At 39.7% G+C, this 18,180-nt stretch overlaps 1 protein-coding gene and 1 non-coding gene across 4 annotated transcripts in view; one reads left to right on the top strand and one right to left on the bottom strand.

Annotated features, from left to right (window-relative positions):
• Window positions 1–1,590: 1,590 nt before the first annotated feature.
• Window positions 1,591–18,180, bottom strand: part of gjc1 (gap junction protein gamma 1) — a 47,992-nt gene continuing 31,402 nt past the window's right edge. For 2 of the 3 annotated variants that reach the window (XM_086289849.1, XM_086289852.1), the window contains exon 2: window positions 1,591–4,715. In XM_086289849.1, coding sequence (XP_086145975.1) covers window positions 3,204–4,661 — 1,458 coding nt within the window. In that variant the 5' untranslated portion in view covers window positions 4,662–4,715 and the 3' untranslated portion in view covers window positions 1,591–3,203. Of the gene's footprint in view, window positions 4,716–10,877; window positions 11,026–18,180 lie in introns of those variants that run through there. The other variant, XM_086289851.1, reaches the window with a different exon arrangement.
• trnac-gca (transfer RNA cysteine (anticodon GCA)) lies at window positions 16,543–16,614 on the top strand. The gene has a single exon. It is a non-coding gene; the product is annotated as a tRNA-Cys (tRNA).

Genomic DNA, 18,180 nt, shown 5'->3' with positions numbered 1-18,180 from the left:
ATTATGTATATATATATATATATATATATATATATATATATATATATATATATATATATATATATATATATAAAGTAGAAAGTAAAGTAGCAAGATTTACTGCAGCAGAATAATGACTAAAAGTGACCAAAGTCATGATAAAAGTCAGAGATTTTTATCATGACTATCAAGATTGATTTTTATCAATCTTCAGTGATATAAAAAATAATGGAAGACCATAATTATTTAATTTAACATATAATAGAATATCTATCACAGATATAGAAACAGTATGAGGAATATAATGTAGTTATTTAAGTGGCTTGGTAGCTCAGGGGTTAAAAAGTCAGATACAATTATTGACCTCACTATGCTTATAAATAGTTGTGCAAAAATTGTGATAAGTAGCTTCTGAAGTACTTGTACAAACATAATCTTTTATGTAAGAATTCTACACAGACATGCAGCGAGAGCTGGAGGATTAAACACTTTTGTATTGAGAATTTTTTCTATTGTCTTGTAAATCCACTGCCACAAAGCTAAAACACATATTCACACTATTGTGTATCAGACAGGGCATCTTAGTTTATCTTAACTTTTTTTTTCTTGTATTTTTCTAAGAAAAAAAGCCCTTGTTATAAGATTTTGGAGATGTTTGGTTAATAGTGGATGTTACTGTAGATAACAAGGACAGAATACATAGGGGCATAAACTCCATTTGTGAACACTTTCTGTTTTAGTATTCTATTTTTTTTCTCCAGTCACTCAGCACAGAATAGAAAACAGGTCATGCCAAACACACAAATGTGCCACAGGGTAGTTCTTTTGACCTGGATAGCTGGCCAAATTTCTCAGTTTCTCAACAATACAACTTGGAGATGTTTTGAATATATAAACACAAGCTGGCAGTCATCAAGATCTAAGCAGATGGGGTCGCTGAGTACCCTCGTGACACTCTAACAGAATGGCCTTTACTCGCTCTCATTCACTCCTGAAGATGTCATTTATTTAACAGGATGTCGCCCTCTTGTGGTCCCTGCTGGATCTTATTGCCTTCTCTCAAAAAAACAGCAGCAGTGGAGAAACTTTGCTTACTGGAGAAGAATGTAATGAGGGTTGATATGCCTTGTAGGGAAAAGACTGACAGGGACCGGCAAATTCTCAGTAAATCACCTATGGCTCTTTGGGATTAGGGTCGCTTCAGACAAGCCAATCACTGCTTTGGGTAAGGCTGGTTGGATTGCTTCGGGTGACTTATGTCTGTCTAATGATGGCTGGGCTTGATGAATAGACATGTGGAGCCCAGTGGTGAACAATCCAAAAAGGTTTTTCAAGCACTCTGCTGCACTGTATTCCATATTTAGAAAGCTATGTGTTCAGCCACTGCTTCACGAGTGATGCTTTGTTTAACTCATTTAATGTTTACTGAGAGAATTGTAGACTTTTAACATGAAATGTATTAAATCAGCTTTATTTACTTTCTTTTTTAATTGTTTTTCCTCCTGCCTTCATACAGCTTGTTTGGGAAGCTACTGTGGAGCTCGAATTATTTGAATTACTTGGCACTTGGATTCAATGACCCACAACGGTGTTCAGCAGATCTCAGACCAGTGTTGAAAAAGGAGTGACACTGTTTATTAAAATACAGCCCAGAGGTTTTTTTTTACATACATTAAATACTGATACGGCAACATACAAGGAAAAGACTGTTTTTTCTTTACTTCTTTAAGTCACTGTAGTTAACATATTATAAAAATATACTATGTCCTATTTAACATTTTCTTTACAATTAGAAGGCAATTTAAATCACAATAAACATAAATATTCATACAGCTAATTCATTTTCAAAAGATCTTGTTTTTTGTTTATTTATTTTACAAAACAAAACAAAACTTTAATTGAAAAACAGAGTGTTTTCATATAAAACACTGTCTGGAACATAAAATTTGACTCCATTTTGAAGTTTTATCATTTTAAATCCCATATGAAAAAATGCAAGACATACTGTTGTACAAAAAAAGAAGGAAAAAAAAAAGAAAAATGACTTTTACAAAAGGGTTGGTCTCACATAGGCATATTTCCACAAGTGGAGTAGCATGGCCACAGTATTCCAAAGCTACAAACAACCAGGCTTCGTGGCAGCCTAGCATAAAATCTTGGCACTGACAACTTGCATCACACAGACAGTGTTTGGTCTCACTGTGTTATAGTAATGGCTTTAAACCTTTTCCATTACAATGTTGTAATATTGCAGCCTTGTGCATCTAACACTGGACTTGTAGCACTGGGAAGACATAAGTGACACAAGTATTGTCAATAGAAAAGGAACATTACAGCTGGTTAAGGTGTTGCTGGATGCAGGTAGCATTGGCAACTGGTATCTTCTCCTCAGTATCAAGCCCCGTTGAAGACACCACCAGGGGGCAGCCAAACACAAGGCAGATAGAGGAACGATGGTACTGAGCCATGAAAAGCCATAAGGAGAAAATGAGATATTTAAGAATAAACTATAAAATCTGGATTGCTTCTGCACCTTATTATTTATTTTTTCACAGATAATTTCAGATGTAGACTGGATAAAAATCCACCAGCTGTACTCATAGGTTTCTGTAGCAGCTGGTGTACTACTGTTATCAAAAAATACACAACAAACATTTACAAACACACGGTCAAATGCAAAGTCACAGCAATATAACATTATTAATGAAGCAGACATGGAACATGAGTGACAGGAAGCTGATCTTCTCACTGCACTATAAAGCCAATCCTTTGGGCGGCACCATGGAATCATGCATCATTTTATTGCATTTACATTGTGATCATCGAAATTTGGAATCAGTCTAATTTTGCAAGAGAACACATTATGATCCTGGGATTCTCCTGAAAGGGTGAACGGGAAGAAAACAGAGGTCAATAATCTGCTTTGGGACTTGAGAAGAACGACACATGTAAACGACAGACTGTAGCCTAACATAGTTTGTGTTGGTGTGATGTTTCAAGTTAAACAGTGATTACCCAGACAAAACAATTTGTCAGCTGCAATATCACATGTTTTTTTCTCTCTCTTTTTTCTTTACACACCATTATACGCAAACACGCATCTTCTCCAGCTTGCAGGATTCTGTAAGGCATAATGGTGTTTAAATATCCAAGTAACATTGCAACAGCTCATCATCCAGTCTCCAATATTTACATGTTTTCAATACGGGTCACTGTTTCTGGGGTTAAATCCATACAGAGGGCTTGCCCTCTCCTGATTTGCTGCTGCTACTGTTGCTGCTGCTTCCACCTCCACTGCTCCCGCCTTTCCCATGCTTAAATCTATGCTTGCGCTCTTTCTGAGGCTGGGGTTGTGGCTGAGGTTGGGCCTGGATAATGTTACTTTGGGGCTTGTCATCCTGGTTGTCCCCAAGCTGCTCCTCTGCCCGGTGCTGCTGACTGTAGGCCTGGATAGCTGCCTCCAGTTGCTCATGAGCCTGCTGGATCATGTCTTTGTTCAGGGCTACACGGGCCTCTCCTCCAGTGGGGAAATTGTCCTCATTGCTGCCAAACTGCTGCTGCTCCTCCTGGGCAATGTTAGCCCTGTTCTGTTTGCATGCCATCTTAGCGTTGCTAAGATCTGTGTAGGGCATCTGTTCTGGCTTCACAACAATGTTGTAACCAGGTGGAGCTGACGGGGTGTTCCACGAGAAGGGGTAGCCAACATAATCGGCAGCACCATCTCCTCCTACGCCTCCCTCAGAACCTGCCTCAGGACCTGCTGCCCCTACTGAGCCCTCCACACCCCCACTGGTACCCAACAGGCCCAGCTGGTACTCATCCTCCTGAGGTGGGCAGCGGCGACGGCGAAGAATGTCACAAATGGAACCAATGCCCAAATGGAGCATTTCCCAAACATTGAGTGTGAGGCAAAGGACAGTGACACCATACATGATGCGCAGGAAAATGGTCTTCTCTGTAGGCCTCGACACAAAGCAATCAACACTGTGTGGACAAGGTTTCCCTGAGCACACAAATATGGGCATCACACGGAAACCATACAGCAAATACTGGCCTGTAAGGAAACCAGCCTCCAACACCGTACGAGTCACCAGCTGCAAAACATAGACCCGCATTAGCCCTTCATCTCGGATTCGCTTACGCCCATCATGTCGGATTTTGGGTCTGGGTGTGGGCTGCAGTGGGTCCCGTGGCCTTTTTGGGGGCTCGATCTCCGGCACCTCATAGATCATTGGATCATCCTCCTGGTCTTCCTCTGTCTCCTCAATGCCTCGGTGCTGTCTTGCTCCAAAGCACATTTTCCTAGGTTTTCTGTGCGTGTAGCCCCCTCCTCCTGTCCTAACAGCAACAGATCCAGCTCCTCCTTTGGCTTCATCTAATCGTGCAATTCTGTTGACAGCATAGCCCATGTACATGAGAGAAGGCATTGCCACCAAGATAATCTGGAAGACCCAAAAGCGGACGTGAGACAGAGGGGCGAAGGCATCATAGCAGACATTCTCACAGCCTGGCTGGCCTGAGTTGCAAACAAACTTGCTCTGTTCGTCGTAGTAGATGGACTCTCCCCCAACGGCAGTAAGAACAATGCGGAAGACGATGAGCACGGTGAGCCACAGCTTCCCCACGAAGGTGGAGTGGTTGTGGATCTCCTCCAGCAGCCGCGTGAGGAAGCTCCAGCTCATGGTGTCGCTGGACAGTGGGGCAGACAGTGTCCCTCTCTCACCTGTTCACAGACTCTGGAGAAAGTAAAGAAAGAGAAAAAGTGTCAAGACAAGAGTGAAACAAGGAAGGTACAGTGAGCTGACAGTAAATGCCTCCACACGAGTATCACCAACATTTCAAAACACGATCAAAGCATTTAGTCACTTTTGTCCAAATATTAATAAGACTTTAATTCATGCAGAAATAGCATTAGCCCTGCAAGTTTAGCAGCAAGATGGTTAAGGGTGTGACATAATAATTGCCTTAATTAAAATGAATGTTCCCCTCTGATCTCACGGAGTCACTAAGTTCTTAATTTGATCTGTTGCTCTATACATTTCAAATGCAAGCCCACTGATTTTAGCTCAGTGCCACAGTGAGGTTGCTGTCAACTTTGGGCTTTTTAGAGAATTAGCAGACCAAACAGGGTGGAAAGAGGATCTCAGTATTAAAAAAAATACCATCAAACAGCACTGAGAAGGAGCTGAAATAATCCAAATAGGGAATTTGCTATCACCAAATACACACACACTTTATTTAACAGCCTATCTCTTTCAGAAGAAATAAATCCTCTTAGTGAGCCTTCTTCTGTATGAGGTGCAGTTTTCAGGATTGTATTAACTGGAATTGAACTCTACTCTGCTGCATGTGTGCATGTGCAGTTCAGGGATAGAGACATGTTGCCTATGTAGGTTAGGTCTGGGCTCCAGGCTGTCCATCCTCACCAGCAGAACCAGCAGGTGGCCAGGCACAAGCCACTGGAGCGGGATTTCAGACAGCAGACCCACATTATCTCAGGCAGTGGAGCTGAACCCAAACACTGCTGTCCCTGAGGGTGGCTTTGGGGGATGAGTGTGGCACCTCCACAGAACTTTCCCCCTTATGAAGCCACAGTAGCGCATGGCTTATTGTCAGCTTGACTGAGAGGAAAATCCAGGCATGAATACGAGCTTAGTTTGGGCTTTAAAGGGCTTCCAGGGACGATATCCTTACCAAGCAGGTTGAGAGCTTAGTTCAAATGAGCTACATTAAGAGAGAAAATGTAGCTATAGCAGAGACGCATGAGCTCCCAGCCCTCTGCTTTGTGTCTCCAGTAGGAGTCAAGAGGGCGGGAATGTTTGGAAGAAGGCTTGTGATAAAACATGTCGTAAGTATTGATCATTCTGACCATATAAGGGCATGCCTGAGACACAGGAGGTAAATGTCAGGAATCCTCTGTGTGAGTACGCTCCGGTGTGCGTATTACCAACACGTGAGTGCACAACAGCTCCTTCTGAGAGTGTTTTTGCAGTTAGAGTAAGCATTGAAGTCCTTGAAAGAGCGCCAACTCTAAGAGTATGTGAGCAACAAATATGAGTAAGCAGCACATGGCCGGAGCGGAGCAAGAGGTTGCCATAAGCACAAAGAGTCATAACAGTGTCCTTTCATCGTGGAGCTCTGTCTGACTGTTCCTGCATTACATCACAGCATTTCTTTACATAATTCTTCTGCACAGTTGTCCTTTAGCTAATAATATCCAGTTCCACAGACAAAAAAGCAACCACAGAGGTGAAAGTTTGAATAAATAAGGCTATTCTATCTATCTTACTCTATCTTTTCTCTCTGTCTACTTTCTTTACTTTTCTACTTCTTATTTTATGGTACTGGTATTTTCACATCGGACCTTTTGCTATATTTTTTACCTTTTCTGCTGTGACCTCTTCACCTAACAGGTACTGCTGATTTGGGGTGTTATTCACACAGTAATTTTTGATATGCGGTCACTTTACAGCTCCTGGGAGTAATATGCATTATGGTCCAGCACTACTTTGACTTGTTTAGTCATGGAGCTGATTTATTTTGAATTTTACAGATCCCAGACACTTGAACTGCAAGCTTGCTTTATTTATTATTTAATTTACTGGCTTGTATTTGCAAATCTTTTTTTCCCCGATATCTGATATAAGCTCTATTTGGTCTATTCTAATCATGTGGTTAAAGAAATTTAGCGAATGAAGCCCAAAACTGCACTTCCTCAATTGGCTCTAAAACAGAGTTAACTCCTACTGACTCAGGTGGTGAAATACCCAAATTCCAGAGCAGAGGTGAGTACATCTATATCAGAGCACAGACTGATATATAAAACAATTTTGGTTTCTGCAGCTGTTTTTCTACTTCGCTATGTTATTCATCTGTTAAAAATTGTGTTACTGGTTAAGCATTATAGCTGATAAAGCAATACTGCACCCTTTTATCCAAACATACTGATAATATAGTTAACCCACCATAGTTTTCAATTATAGATACAAAAAAAGATTAAAAAAATGTTCTGTAGGTTTGTAAAACATGCATGACAACCCTTTTATGCATTTAGCTTAAGGCTTAGGTTAAAACAATCATTGAAAATCCACAAGTAATAGAGGAACTTCACTATGTCCTTTGATGGGCCCTTGTTCACCCGTGTTAAGTCCTTAGGTAATTTTTGCACCAGGAATTGAAAAGCTTCACCCTGACCAGGAGAGATGCTCTGATCCAGGCACATAGCTGCCTGTTTTTAATCCTCCTGCTACCTTAGTTGCATATAACCTGGCATTTTGCTTTCTCATCCAATTTACGTCTTCAGGAGCTAGTGGGGCAGTTAGGGGTAAGAAGCTGACTCTGTGCATTAAGTTACCGAGGTGAGTCAGCCTCCCGAATAGCACCGTGCAGACACAACAGGCAGACTTTCTGTCAAAAATTTTGATATGAAGAATGAACAGCAAATTGGTGGAAATCATGTCACACAAGAAAACGTCAAAAAGCACAGCAGACTCTAGTTCAAAAGTTAAAAATGGTAAGAGTCACAAGGAAATCCCCTCCAGTGTAAACACAGCAATTTTCAACTAATGAGCTTTGAAAGTGAATCACAGTCAGGATCAATGGCTCCACAGCCATCTGCGAAAAGGTCATGGCTGTGTAATCACAGGTCAACAAACACAGATATATCAGTCTCTCTTTGATATATCGGAGCCACGCTGAAGTACAAGGTCAGAAGTTAACACGATCACTTCTCGGGGGTTGAAAACTCCACATCACAGCCCTTACGTACTGAATCAAACAGACAGTTACAGTGAGCGTCACCGCAGGGATCCCCTCAGTCACTAACTCTTCTCCTGCAGGATCCACAGAGACTCATATCCAGATATAGTATGTAGACCGACAGACAAGCAGACACACTTACAAGTTCAAAGGCCCCCTCAGTTTCCTGCCTGTGACTTGGCACACACTAACTTGGAGTATTTTTGGAGCAAGTTGTGCATTTAAATATTGAACGCTGTACTTAAATTACATATATATCATGTTTTGCATAGGTTTATTTTATACTTTATGTACTACCCTGACAAGAAGGACTGAATGTCTAATGGTTTTTTGCTACGTTTCAGGGCAGTTTGAATAATAAATGTACTGTAAAACAGAGAAAAGAAAAACCTCTAATGATCGCATGTAAAGCTAATAGATTTATTAGCGTTTGGTTGAACTTTAATCAAGTGAAGCACACTAATGCGTATATTTATACATTTGTTTCTGTTTGTATAAATGCATGACTCTATTACTGGTCACCATATTTAGAAATGCATATTGCGATTGCATTGATTTTTTTGGGAACATTTTCCATAATTAACATATTGCACTTTACTCCGACTGTACTCATTCACAGACCAGCAAACCTGTACAATTACAGTAGTGGTCATTGATCAGTCAGTCCACAGCCATTAAAGTACAGACTGTTTTCCCACAGGGAATTAATTTTCTTAGTCTGCTAATCATCAATTAGATCTCTCTTAGTGTTTTTAAAGTGATTGTAAAGAAAAAAAATATCACTGTCAGCGTTTTATTCAGTCGACGCTGATTTGGCTCCTGATCCTGCTGATCTGCTGTTGGACTGCTGCCTTTAAAACACTCCTCATTTGAACTTTTACTGCCTTCTGGGACCTATCTGTAGATGTTAGTGGCAGACAAAGTTTCTCTTTCTTTTCAGTATCTAACCAGAAGCGTTATCACATTGACAATCACAGCATGTTAATGTAAAAGGTTAAATAATTTCAACCTGTATTATATTTTGTTTTTGCAGCAGTTTTAGGTGAGCAACGTGTTGTGAAAACAATGCTACCTAAACTTTATGTCTGCTTCCCTTTTTGTCCTCTGTATTTTATTTATATTTTATTTATATTACTTGTCTTCAACAATGCCCCGTGTCAAGGTTTTGTTGCATTTAGTACTTACTAAATCCAACAAGACAAGTACAATACTAGTACTTAGTACTTATAGAGTTGAGCTGATGGGTTATCTTCTTTCACCAAATAAAAATCACATCTACAAAGTCATATAGTGAAAATAAACATTCAGCAATTATTGCTAAAGCAGAATATCGTGGCTGACAGGCAGGCAAACCAGCAAGAGAAAAAGAACTATTCCACTGGGAGAAGAGTTAATTGCACTGCTTGCTTGTCATAAATCACATTTTCAATTTTTATTTTAACAGGAATTTAATCAGCGGAGTTCCAGTGCTTGAGTTCCAAGCTGCCCGTGCTCTAAATGCTGTAGTGTGTTCAGAAATTTAATATGCTGTCCTTGGAAAGCTTAATCACAAAAAAGACATATTTCTTTCCAAAGAATGAACACTGCAGCTAATAATTAATTTGCGTTGCAATGGGAATTCAGGCACAGTGAAGTCAGTTGTGTATGTGTTGTAGCCTGTCATTAGTCTTTTCTGCTATTGCATTTTATATCATACCAAGAGAGTGACATGTCTTATTCCACAATTCACCATAAATGCTGATTGTTCTGTTAACATTAAAAAGGAAGCCTCAGAGTTATCAGAGGAAAAACCAAGAGCATCTTCTAGAGTCAGAACTCTTCTGCCTGTCCTTGTGTGGGGGTCAGCACCGTAGTGCCCTCTCCCTCTGTTCTGCCAGTGGCATCTTCAGGCTTCACCGTTGCCCTTCACAGTCCCAACTTGTCCTACGCAGACGGCACAGATCAAACTAATCTGCTCACGCAGTAGCTGGCCAGACATCTGTCCATGATAACCCCCTGGATCGTCATATTTGGGTTTAATCATGGCTGTTTTGTAGCAATAAGACCCGAACATAAAACCACCAAATTTAAGTCACAACAAGGTCATTAGCTTCTGCTTCTGCTTTGTGAATCTGCAGTTTGACTAAAAGATAACAACTATATCATGATATAATAATTACAATAAATCTTAATGTCTACAGCTTCAGTAGAGGACTGACAGCTGGCAAATGTGTGGATTAAGTAGAAAAGGGATTTTCTGTACTGTGTTTCAAATCATCCAAAAATCCAGCATAGCTAAAAAGGAAATTCTTACCAACATTTTCTGACTATCTTCTGTTTTTCCTGAGCAGTAACTCTGTTTAAAAAATTCTCTCAAGTGATTAAAATCATGCACATCAAGAGTGACTTAGCATTAGGTTCAATGACAAATGGTTTTGAACACTATAATTAACATCTATTTTCAGATTCTATGGTTCATGTTTCTACACAGACACACACATACAAACAGACATCAAACTTACTTGCAGAGTGATCAATGTGGGCGGCCATGAAACACAAATAAACTATGAATTCCAAAGAGTTAAGTAGGCACTGCACCCCGATTTGGGCCTCTGGTTCATAAAACGTGCAGCAGAAAAGATAAAGGAATTCAAATCAATCTCAGTAGTGAGAGATAAAAACAGAAACTGCTGACAGTTTTTTTAAAAAAGAAAAATGGTCATGGACCCCGGCCTATAAGGAGATCTCAAAATGAGGAGCTCGTTGCTTAAATTAAGTCCTTTTCATTTTACATATAAGAGGCGGGTTTTCAAGAAGCATGCCTCTCTGCGTTTGTGGCAAAAAAAAGAAAAAATCCCTCATTAATAGTTTCCGAAGGGAAGGAACACAACGGAAAACTAGTTCCATATGTTACAGGAAGAATCTCTGAGGCAGGAGCAGCCTCTCCACGTGCATCTGTGCCTTACGCTGTTAGAAATAGTAATGTAAGTTCTCCAGAAGATTACAAACAAGTTCAGGAAGTCATTCATCTGCTGTCTCGTTTTGGAAATACTGGATCTTTGGTCAGGCAACCTGACATCGTTTCAGATTAAAAAAATACTTGGAAATTTTATAAAAAACAACACAAGGAGCAAAGTAAAGTGATGAAGCAGCATACTCACTCTACTCCTTCTCTCCCGGATGCCAGGTACTGTGTCCTTTGTCTCTCAACATGAGGCCCGCTCATCTCTATCTCCTCGTCTCACTTATAGTCTCCTTTACAGGCTCTTAACCTCGCCTGACATCAAACAAACCTAACCTAAAATCAAAAGCGGCATTTCGACAACAAAAACCTCACAACAAAACACTCGGCTTTCTGGACGTTCTCTTATGAAGAGTCTCAGTGTGTGTGCTTAACCAAGTGTGAGTCCTTCCTGAAAGGGAGAGGAATGAGAGAGGCAGAGCATCTTGCCTCTCTCCCTGTGGTACTCACACAATGGTCCTCACTTACCCCCCTCATCCCCTCCAAACTGGGTCATGGTTGGGGGTGGGGGTGTGTTTGTATGTGTGGTGATGATGAGGAAGAGGTGGTGGTGGTGGTGGGGGGGTTAATACCCCTTGGAGGGGTAAAGGAGGGGGGGAGGTCTAGGACTGACAGACAGTCAAAACATAGGAGGGCTTTTGGAGGTAAATAATTCTCAACTCACTGATTTTGTGAGACCTCTAGCCACTGGAGAGAAGCAGGACATGAGGATTTCAGCAAATCTAAAGGTAGGTTTGTAATTAGAGCTCTTTGTGCTTTTGCAGCATTGTTTAAGGGCCACAAGTTGTGCTGTCTGCTTTAACTGAACTGAGAAAAACAAAGCTGAATGTTGAAATGACTAATGTGTTTGTATATCTACAGGATATTTAATCTCTATATTGAAGGTTACAGTATGTGAAACCTCACTGCTGTCAACTGAATTCTTTTTTCTTAACCCTCCCAATTCAAGTGCATAATCCAAGCTACAGCGGATGTCAATCCACCGTTTAATTCAGCTGTCAATATGAATCCATGTCTATTTAATCAGGAAGAGGCAGTAAAACTTTGTAAAAGGACACTAATACAAGTGGAAGAGTTAGTGAAGCTAACTTCTATGTGATGACAGCGATACTGAGATGAGCTGTTGAAGATATCCTGAACTTGTCAATGTCAATAAGCGCTACTGCTTTTGCCACTGCTGTTAGCATCTGGAGTTAGCTGCTGTTAGTTGTTGTTATTCAAACTTTCTTTGAAGTGGGTCTAACATTGTTGCACTCGGACACATGGTAAATAAAGTCTCATACGTTGTGAGGATGTAATTAAACTCTTTATCAGGGGGAAATTTTTATTTTGGTTAGTACAATAATGCAAAACAGCTTAACCAGCTGTTGTTGTTTAGCCAGTTCACTGTCAGCTGTTCATGACATGGGAGGTTTGGATGTCCATCCATCCATCCATTCGCTTCCGCTTGTCCTTTTCAGGGTCGCGGGGGACGCTGAAGGCTATCCCAGCTGTCATTGGGCGAGAGGCAGGGTACACCCTGGACAGGTCGCCAGTCTGTCGCAGGGCTAACACACAGGGACAGACAACCATTCACACTCACATTCACACCTAGTGGCAATTTGGATTATCCAATTAACCTATCCCCACAAGTTGCATGTCTTTGGACGGTGGGAGGAAGCCGGAGTACCCGGAGAGAACCCACGCAAACACGGGGAGAACATACAAACTCCACACAGAAAGACCCCGGCCTGATGTTGGAATTGAACTCAGGACCTTCTTGCTGTGCGGCAACAGTGCTAACCACCGTGCCACCGTGCTGCCTGGTTTGGATGTCCAATCTCATATAATTAGTAACTGTGACAGTACTGACTATACCCTTAAGCCATAAGTACTACTTGCTGCTACAGCTACTAAAACAGGCTTTACATGTTTATTCTATGTGACCTTTCAGAACAAAGGCAAAGGAGAGGCAAAAGAGGTAAGCATGTCTCACACTTACACTAATTCCCTCTTCTACAGACTTATAACATGCTTCATTTGCTCTATATTTAGAAGAAGAAGGAGAAGACGAAAAAGACGAAAACAGAAGTAACGCTCTGTTTATAAAGCACCATAAAAACTGAATGTTAAATGCTGCAGATTTCACCAGGACAGAAGAAAAGAGAAGAAAACATAACACTTACTAAACTATGAATATAATCAATAAAAAAATAAAAATAAAGGCAACAATCAAAACAATAATTTTACATGAACTTGTTCTTTTGTTTCTTTGTGGGGTTTTTGTTTGTTCGATTTTTTTCCCCCAGCATAAACTAACCCATAGACATGGACAACTAATGTAGACGCACACTAAACTATTTTTTATATTCACTATATGTTGCTAGCACCAGTTAGGACCCCCTTTTGTCTTCAAAACTGGCCTAATATTGAAATAAAACACGATGCAGATCCTTCCGATATGTCGGCTGCACATCCACGATGCAAATCTCTTATTCCATGATATTCCACAGTGCTGGATGGAGATCTTGTTACTGTGTGGGTCATTTGATCACAATAAACTCATTGTTATGTTCACAGGATGGACATGATCAGCAATAACATTCAGGTAGGCTGTGCTATTTAAACAATACTCAATTTAGTATGTATACTATACAATACTCAATACTTTGCTTGTCAGTAGTGTTTATTTGAGTTACTGTTGCCTTCCTAGTAAGACACTTAAATCACATCTCCTCCTAATTCTGATGCTTGGTTTGAACTTCAGCAGGTTTTGACTATGTTTACAACATATGATCAGCTGATTGGATATTTGCATTAACAAGAAGATAAAGAGTATCTAATGAAGTGGGTACACTAAATGAAGTTCCCAGTGTTCCCACATACAGGCTTTTCACTTCACTTGTGTTTACTTTTCAGACCCAAAGGTTTAGTCAGTTATTGTCAGTGGATAACTACACACACACTCACACCATCCCTTCCCAACATCATATGGGCAACAATGAAAGAACAAAGTGTACTCTCGATTGAAGGTTGGGAAACATAAAACATGAACATTTATTGCCAACGTTTATGGACTTTAGTTGGTGCTTTCAGAAGCATGAAGACTCAATCATAATCCTCCATCTCTTCCAGCGTCCACATGCCCTCCTCACTCCTTCCCTCTTTCCCCTCCCCTCGCTTCCTCATGAGTCATAATCATGCACGCTACGAACAATAAAAGATGTTCGTCTGATATTGTCCAAATCCACTCACCAGTGGTGGTTGCTCAAATTAGGACTGCACGCTATCGCAGCCTCTTTTCTTATCGCTCTCCTTTGAGCGGACCAATTCCTATCGCCGAATTTCACAGATCATACGCTGAGAAAGCACAGAGTATAATTCTTCTTTAAATTCATATCATGTCGCTCAAAAGCCACAGCTTTGGTTAAAAATGTTTTTTTGCCAAGTTTCCTTCCTATGTGTGAGTCTTTTTTAATGTTGGCAGTAACTCTGGGAACATTCTTTCCTTTGATGTCAATTCATTTGAGTTGTTTTTAATGATGGTGCTGATGCTGAAGTTCAGAGTAATGATGGGAATGAACACCCAAGTCCTTAACTGGAGCTAAGTCAAATTTGTGATAGTTTTTTAAGCACGCTTATCGTGATTTACAGCTACTTCTAATCAGACTATGTGACAAACTTTAGCATTCAAGTAATACACAGTAAGTCATTCTGTTGAAATACCATCTGTGTTTGTGTGATTACACAGACATTGAGGGGGAGAGATGGTTTCATTCTTTTCCCTGCTGACATGAAATGGACATACTCCATGTTACTGTCAGTGCTAGTTTGCCACGCAGAGGGGTTTAGCTGTGGGTTACAGCATATGACTGCAGCTCAACATGTCCCCAGTTCAACTCTGGTTGCCCTCTGTGAAGGCCACAAACTTTGACTGTCTTTAACTGCTTCCCTTGTCCACAGTTTTTCGTTTTAATTTCAGTATTTACTTAAATAGCACCACATTGACAACAACGTCTCTCAGCATGACACATTATACTGTAAGGTGAGTACACAAATCAAATCAAGAGATCCTTAATGCAATTCCATTTGCACCCTATGTGAAGCACACTATACAATTACTCAAATAAGAGTAAACTAGAAACCAGAATTTGTTAACACCAATAGCATGTGCAAAAACCATCCATAATAACATGCCTTTTTTTTGAACTGCAAACATCTGTGTCACACATGCATATGCTTGCATATATATGCAGTAGTCATGCGTGCTGCTAGATAACATGCAGATCTTGTCATACTGCAAAGGAAAAGCCTTTCATTTTCCATACAGCACCAAAGCAAACAATCAACAGTTTCACTGCTTAGCATTTGAGGCAAGTCATCAACACTGGGTTCTTCTAAGTCTTCTGTGTGCATTTTATATTCTGAGCGCATATGAGCAGCCTTCAGAAAATGTGTATATATGAGCACGTCATAACACAGGCTGCTCATAGATGGATTGAGGAGATTGGGACCGCTTAACACCCATAATCCCTCACTCGGCTTGCATAAACCAAACTAATTTGGCTCATTTTACTGTGTATCGTCCATGTAAACAGTGAAGCACTTAAAGAAGAGGCTTAAGCGACAAAGTTGTCATTTGGCTTCTTGTCGGTATTTTTGCAACATACTTCCACCCGGGCCATTAAAGAACTCTCTTTCAGAGCCGTAGAATGATGAGATAAGATAAGATAAGATAAGATAGAACTTTATTAATCCCTCGGGTGGGTTCCTCTGGGAAATTCGACAACACTACTGATGAGTAGCTATTAATATGCATGAAGCCCAAGACAGCTGAGTCATCTTAAAATATGGGTTTCATCAAAAAGTTTAGCTTTATGAAAAAATTGTACAAGATGTGTGGAGTGTTTTGGACCCATTTGCATATGCAGTGTGGAATTTCCAAGTTTAAACAAGAAAGTTAAATTTGATCGATGACTTCCTGATGGTAAACTTTCTCAAGACTGTCGTAATTTTACCAAATTAAAGTACCACAATTTTTCAAATGCCAGCCGTCAAATTAAGCTCTTCAATGGTGGGTTGAACACCTCACAGAGTGGAGGCAGGCTGTTGCTGTAAACATATGAATCAACAAACAGAAATTTGAGATGACACACTGACACACAGATGTTTAAACAGGAGGGAAACATTTAAGGAGATCATCCTCAAAGAAATTTTGAAAGTTTGACATTTCATTTTAGTTATTTTTTTTTTCACATTAATGCCGTTTCCACATCAATTAGTAGTGGAAATGTTTTTATTTATGTAAACAAACAAACAAAAAATACCAAACAAGGAATAAATTGTCATTTTTTTTCTGACGTTCTAATAAAAAGAGGAGAGGCTGGTCTGACTGCTTGTGTGTGCTTCAGTGATCGAGTTTCTTTGAGTTTCTAATTCATGTTTAGATTTTTAGAATAAAATGCAAACGGAGAACCTTAAAATTCCCTAAATTCTAATCTTATGCATTGTCAATAAATGTGGCGGGATCTTATTTTCTCTGTTTTACTACATTAGTCTCACGTGTAGGTAAGGAAAATTGTGAAAAGATAGGGATACTTAAAGATATTTAATCTTTGATATCTTATATATATTTCATTTTACTTTTAAAGGCCATGTATCTTGTATCAGCATGTAGAAAGAAACTCAGAAGCAAGTATCATTTTTTAATGTTTGGGTTGGCTTAGCAGTTTGTATCAGAAAGCATGTTTGCATGTCTTGTGCAGAAGGTGGTATTAAACAAAATATTTCCCTTTAAATTTAATGGTTTGCTGTTCAAACACCAAGGGGGTATAGCTCAGTGGTAGAGCAATTGACTGCAGATCAAGAGGTCCCCAGTTCAAATCTGGGTGCCCCCTTTTTGCACTACAGTGGTAGTATGAAAAAATGGTAACAACATCACACGATCCGAAAGCTGCAAAGTAAATGATGACGTAGCATATGTTATTGTAATGAAGTTTGGCAATGCATATACTGTATGGCACATCTGCAGTGCAAAGGGTTAGAGTTATGACTAGCAGAACAGATCATTTGTATTTAAAAAAAATCCTATATTAATTAAAATCATGGGTGCTTATAGAGGCTGCAGTGTTCCTTTAAGAATCTTTATCACCAGTCAATCAATGCTGCCTTTGTAGCGAAAAATCATTTCATGCCTTTCTGAAATCACCCTTATCATAGGAAGTACTCTTTTTTTAGATTTGTAGGAAATGAGCTGGATACATAGGCAGCCACCACTATAGAAACATTAAATACATCAGAGAGAGCAAAGGGAAATTTAATTTTCTACATTATTCATGGATTGAACTATAAGTGAACCCTAAATTAGAAGAACAAGGAGGAACAGCACAAAGATAAAGCGTCAGACTATGGATCAAAATGCCCTTTTCTAACTATGACATTATCACACATAATGTGACATTATCACGCATGAATGTTTAAACACAAGTTTAAAAAAGGGGGTGGGGTCACTCAGCTGGGCTTCATCAGTTTTGTCTGAAAATGCTTGATCATTATAGTCATCTGTTTAATTTGATCATCTGCAAAATCTATTTCCTTCCAGTGAATAAATGAAATTAGAACAGAAAACTGCAGATTTTAAGAAGTTGATAGGATCCAGTTTGGCACCTGTGGCTGAGTTGTTATACAATCTCCTGTCCTGTATAACAATGCCAGTAGTTCTCGCTCTGCGACAATAATTTCCCCTGCTTGTTGCATTCAGGGCATTCCAGCCTCTCTACAGGAGGTAATATTAAATGAACCTCAGTCTACCGTAAGCAGCGCTCATGGACTTATGGGCATATAAAGTAAACACAGGGGGCACTCAGATTTGTCTTTGTATGTATTTTTTCCAGGCAACTACTGGAGCCTAAGAAAGCATGCCATAAATGAATGCACACTCTAAATAGCATTAAACAGTAATGAACTGACCAGCCTGCTATATAATCCAGAGTACAGAATGCCCATGTCCAAAAAAAGAAATAAATTAATTATTGTTCATACTGTATCTCTCAAGCTAAAAAAAATAATAGTGTCAGGTATTCTTTTAAAGATCATTATATAAATTACATTCATATTCAGGTGACTTCTGATCCTTTTATTGGCTATTATAGAGCATGTTGTATATGAGTTCTCTGTAAGGTTCATGTATCTTCATCTTATGTGTGGAAATGTTTAAAAGCCTTTTTTCCTCCACGATAAAAAGCAAAAATCCTGGGAAATAATAAACTATCGTTGATTTTTATCTGTGCCATGGAGCAAATTAATTAATAGAGGGAGGATGGATGCTACAAGCGCAGGTTCATTATCATACACAAACATGCAGAGACTCACGAGTGAACAAACACATTTGGGCTGTTAAATATTTGCAGTTCAGAGAGAGGCTGCCTCCTTGACTCGGGCTTTGTGGATACAATTCATTATCA

This window comes from Aulonocara sp. 'chitande type north' Nkhata Bay, linkage group LG4 (genome assembly GCF_057382095.1).
Source record: "Aulonocara sp. 'chitande type north' Nkhata Bay isolate Kocher_YH1m ecotype deep benthic linkage group LG4, A_spYH_male_GT1.1, whole genome shotgun sequence".
Classification (NCBI taxonomy): Eukaryota; Metazoa; Chordata; class Actinopteri; order Cichliformes; family Cichlidae; genus Aulonocara; species Aulonocara sp. 'chitande type north' Nkhata Bay.
The sequence above is the reverse complement of the archived record's forward strand: the minus strand, read 5'-3'. Positions and strand labels throughout refer to the sequence as shown.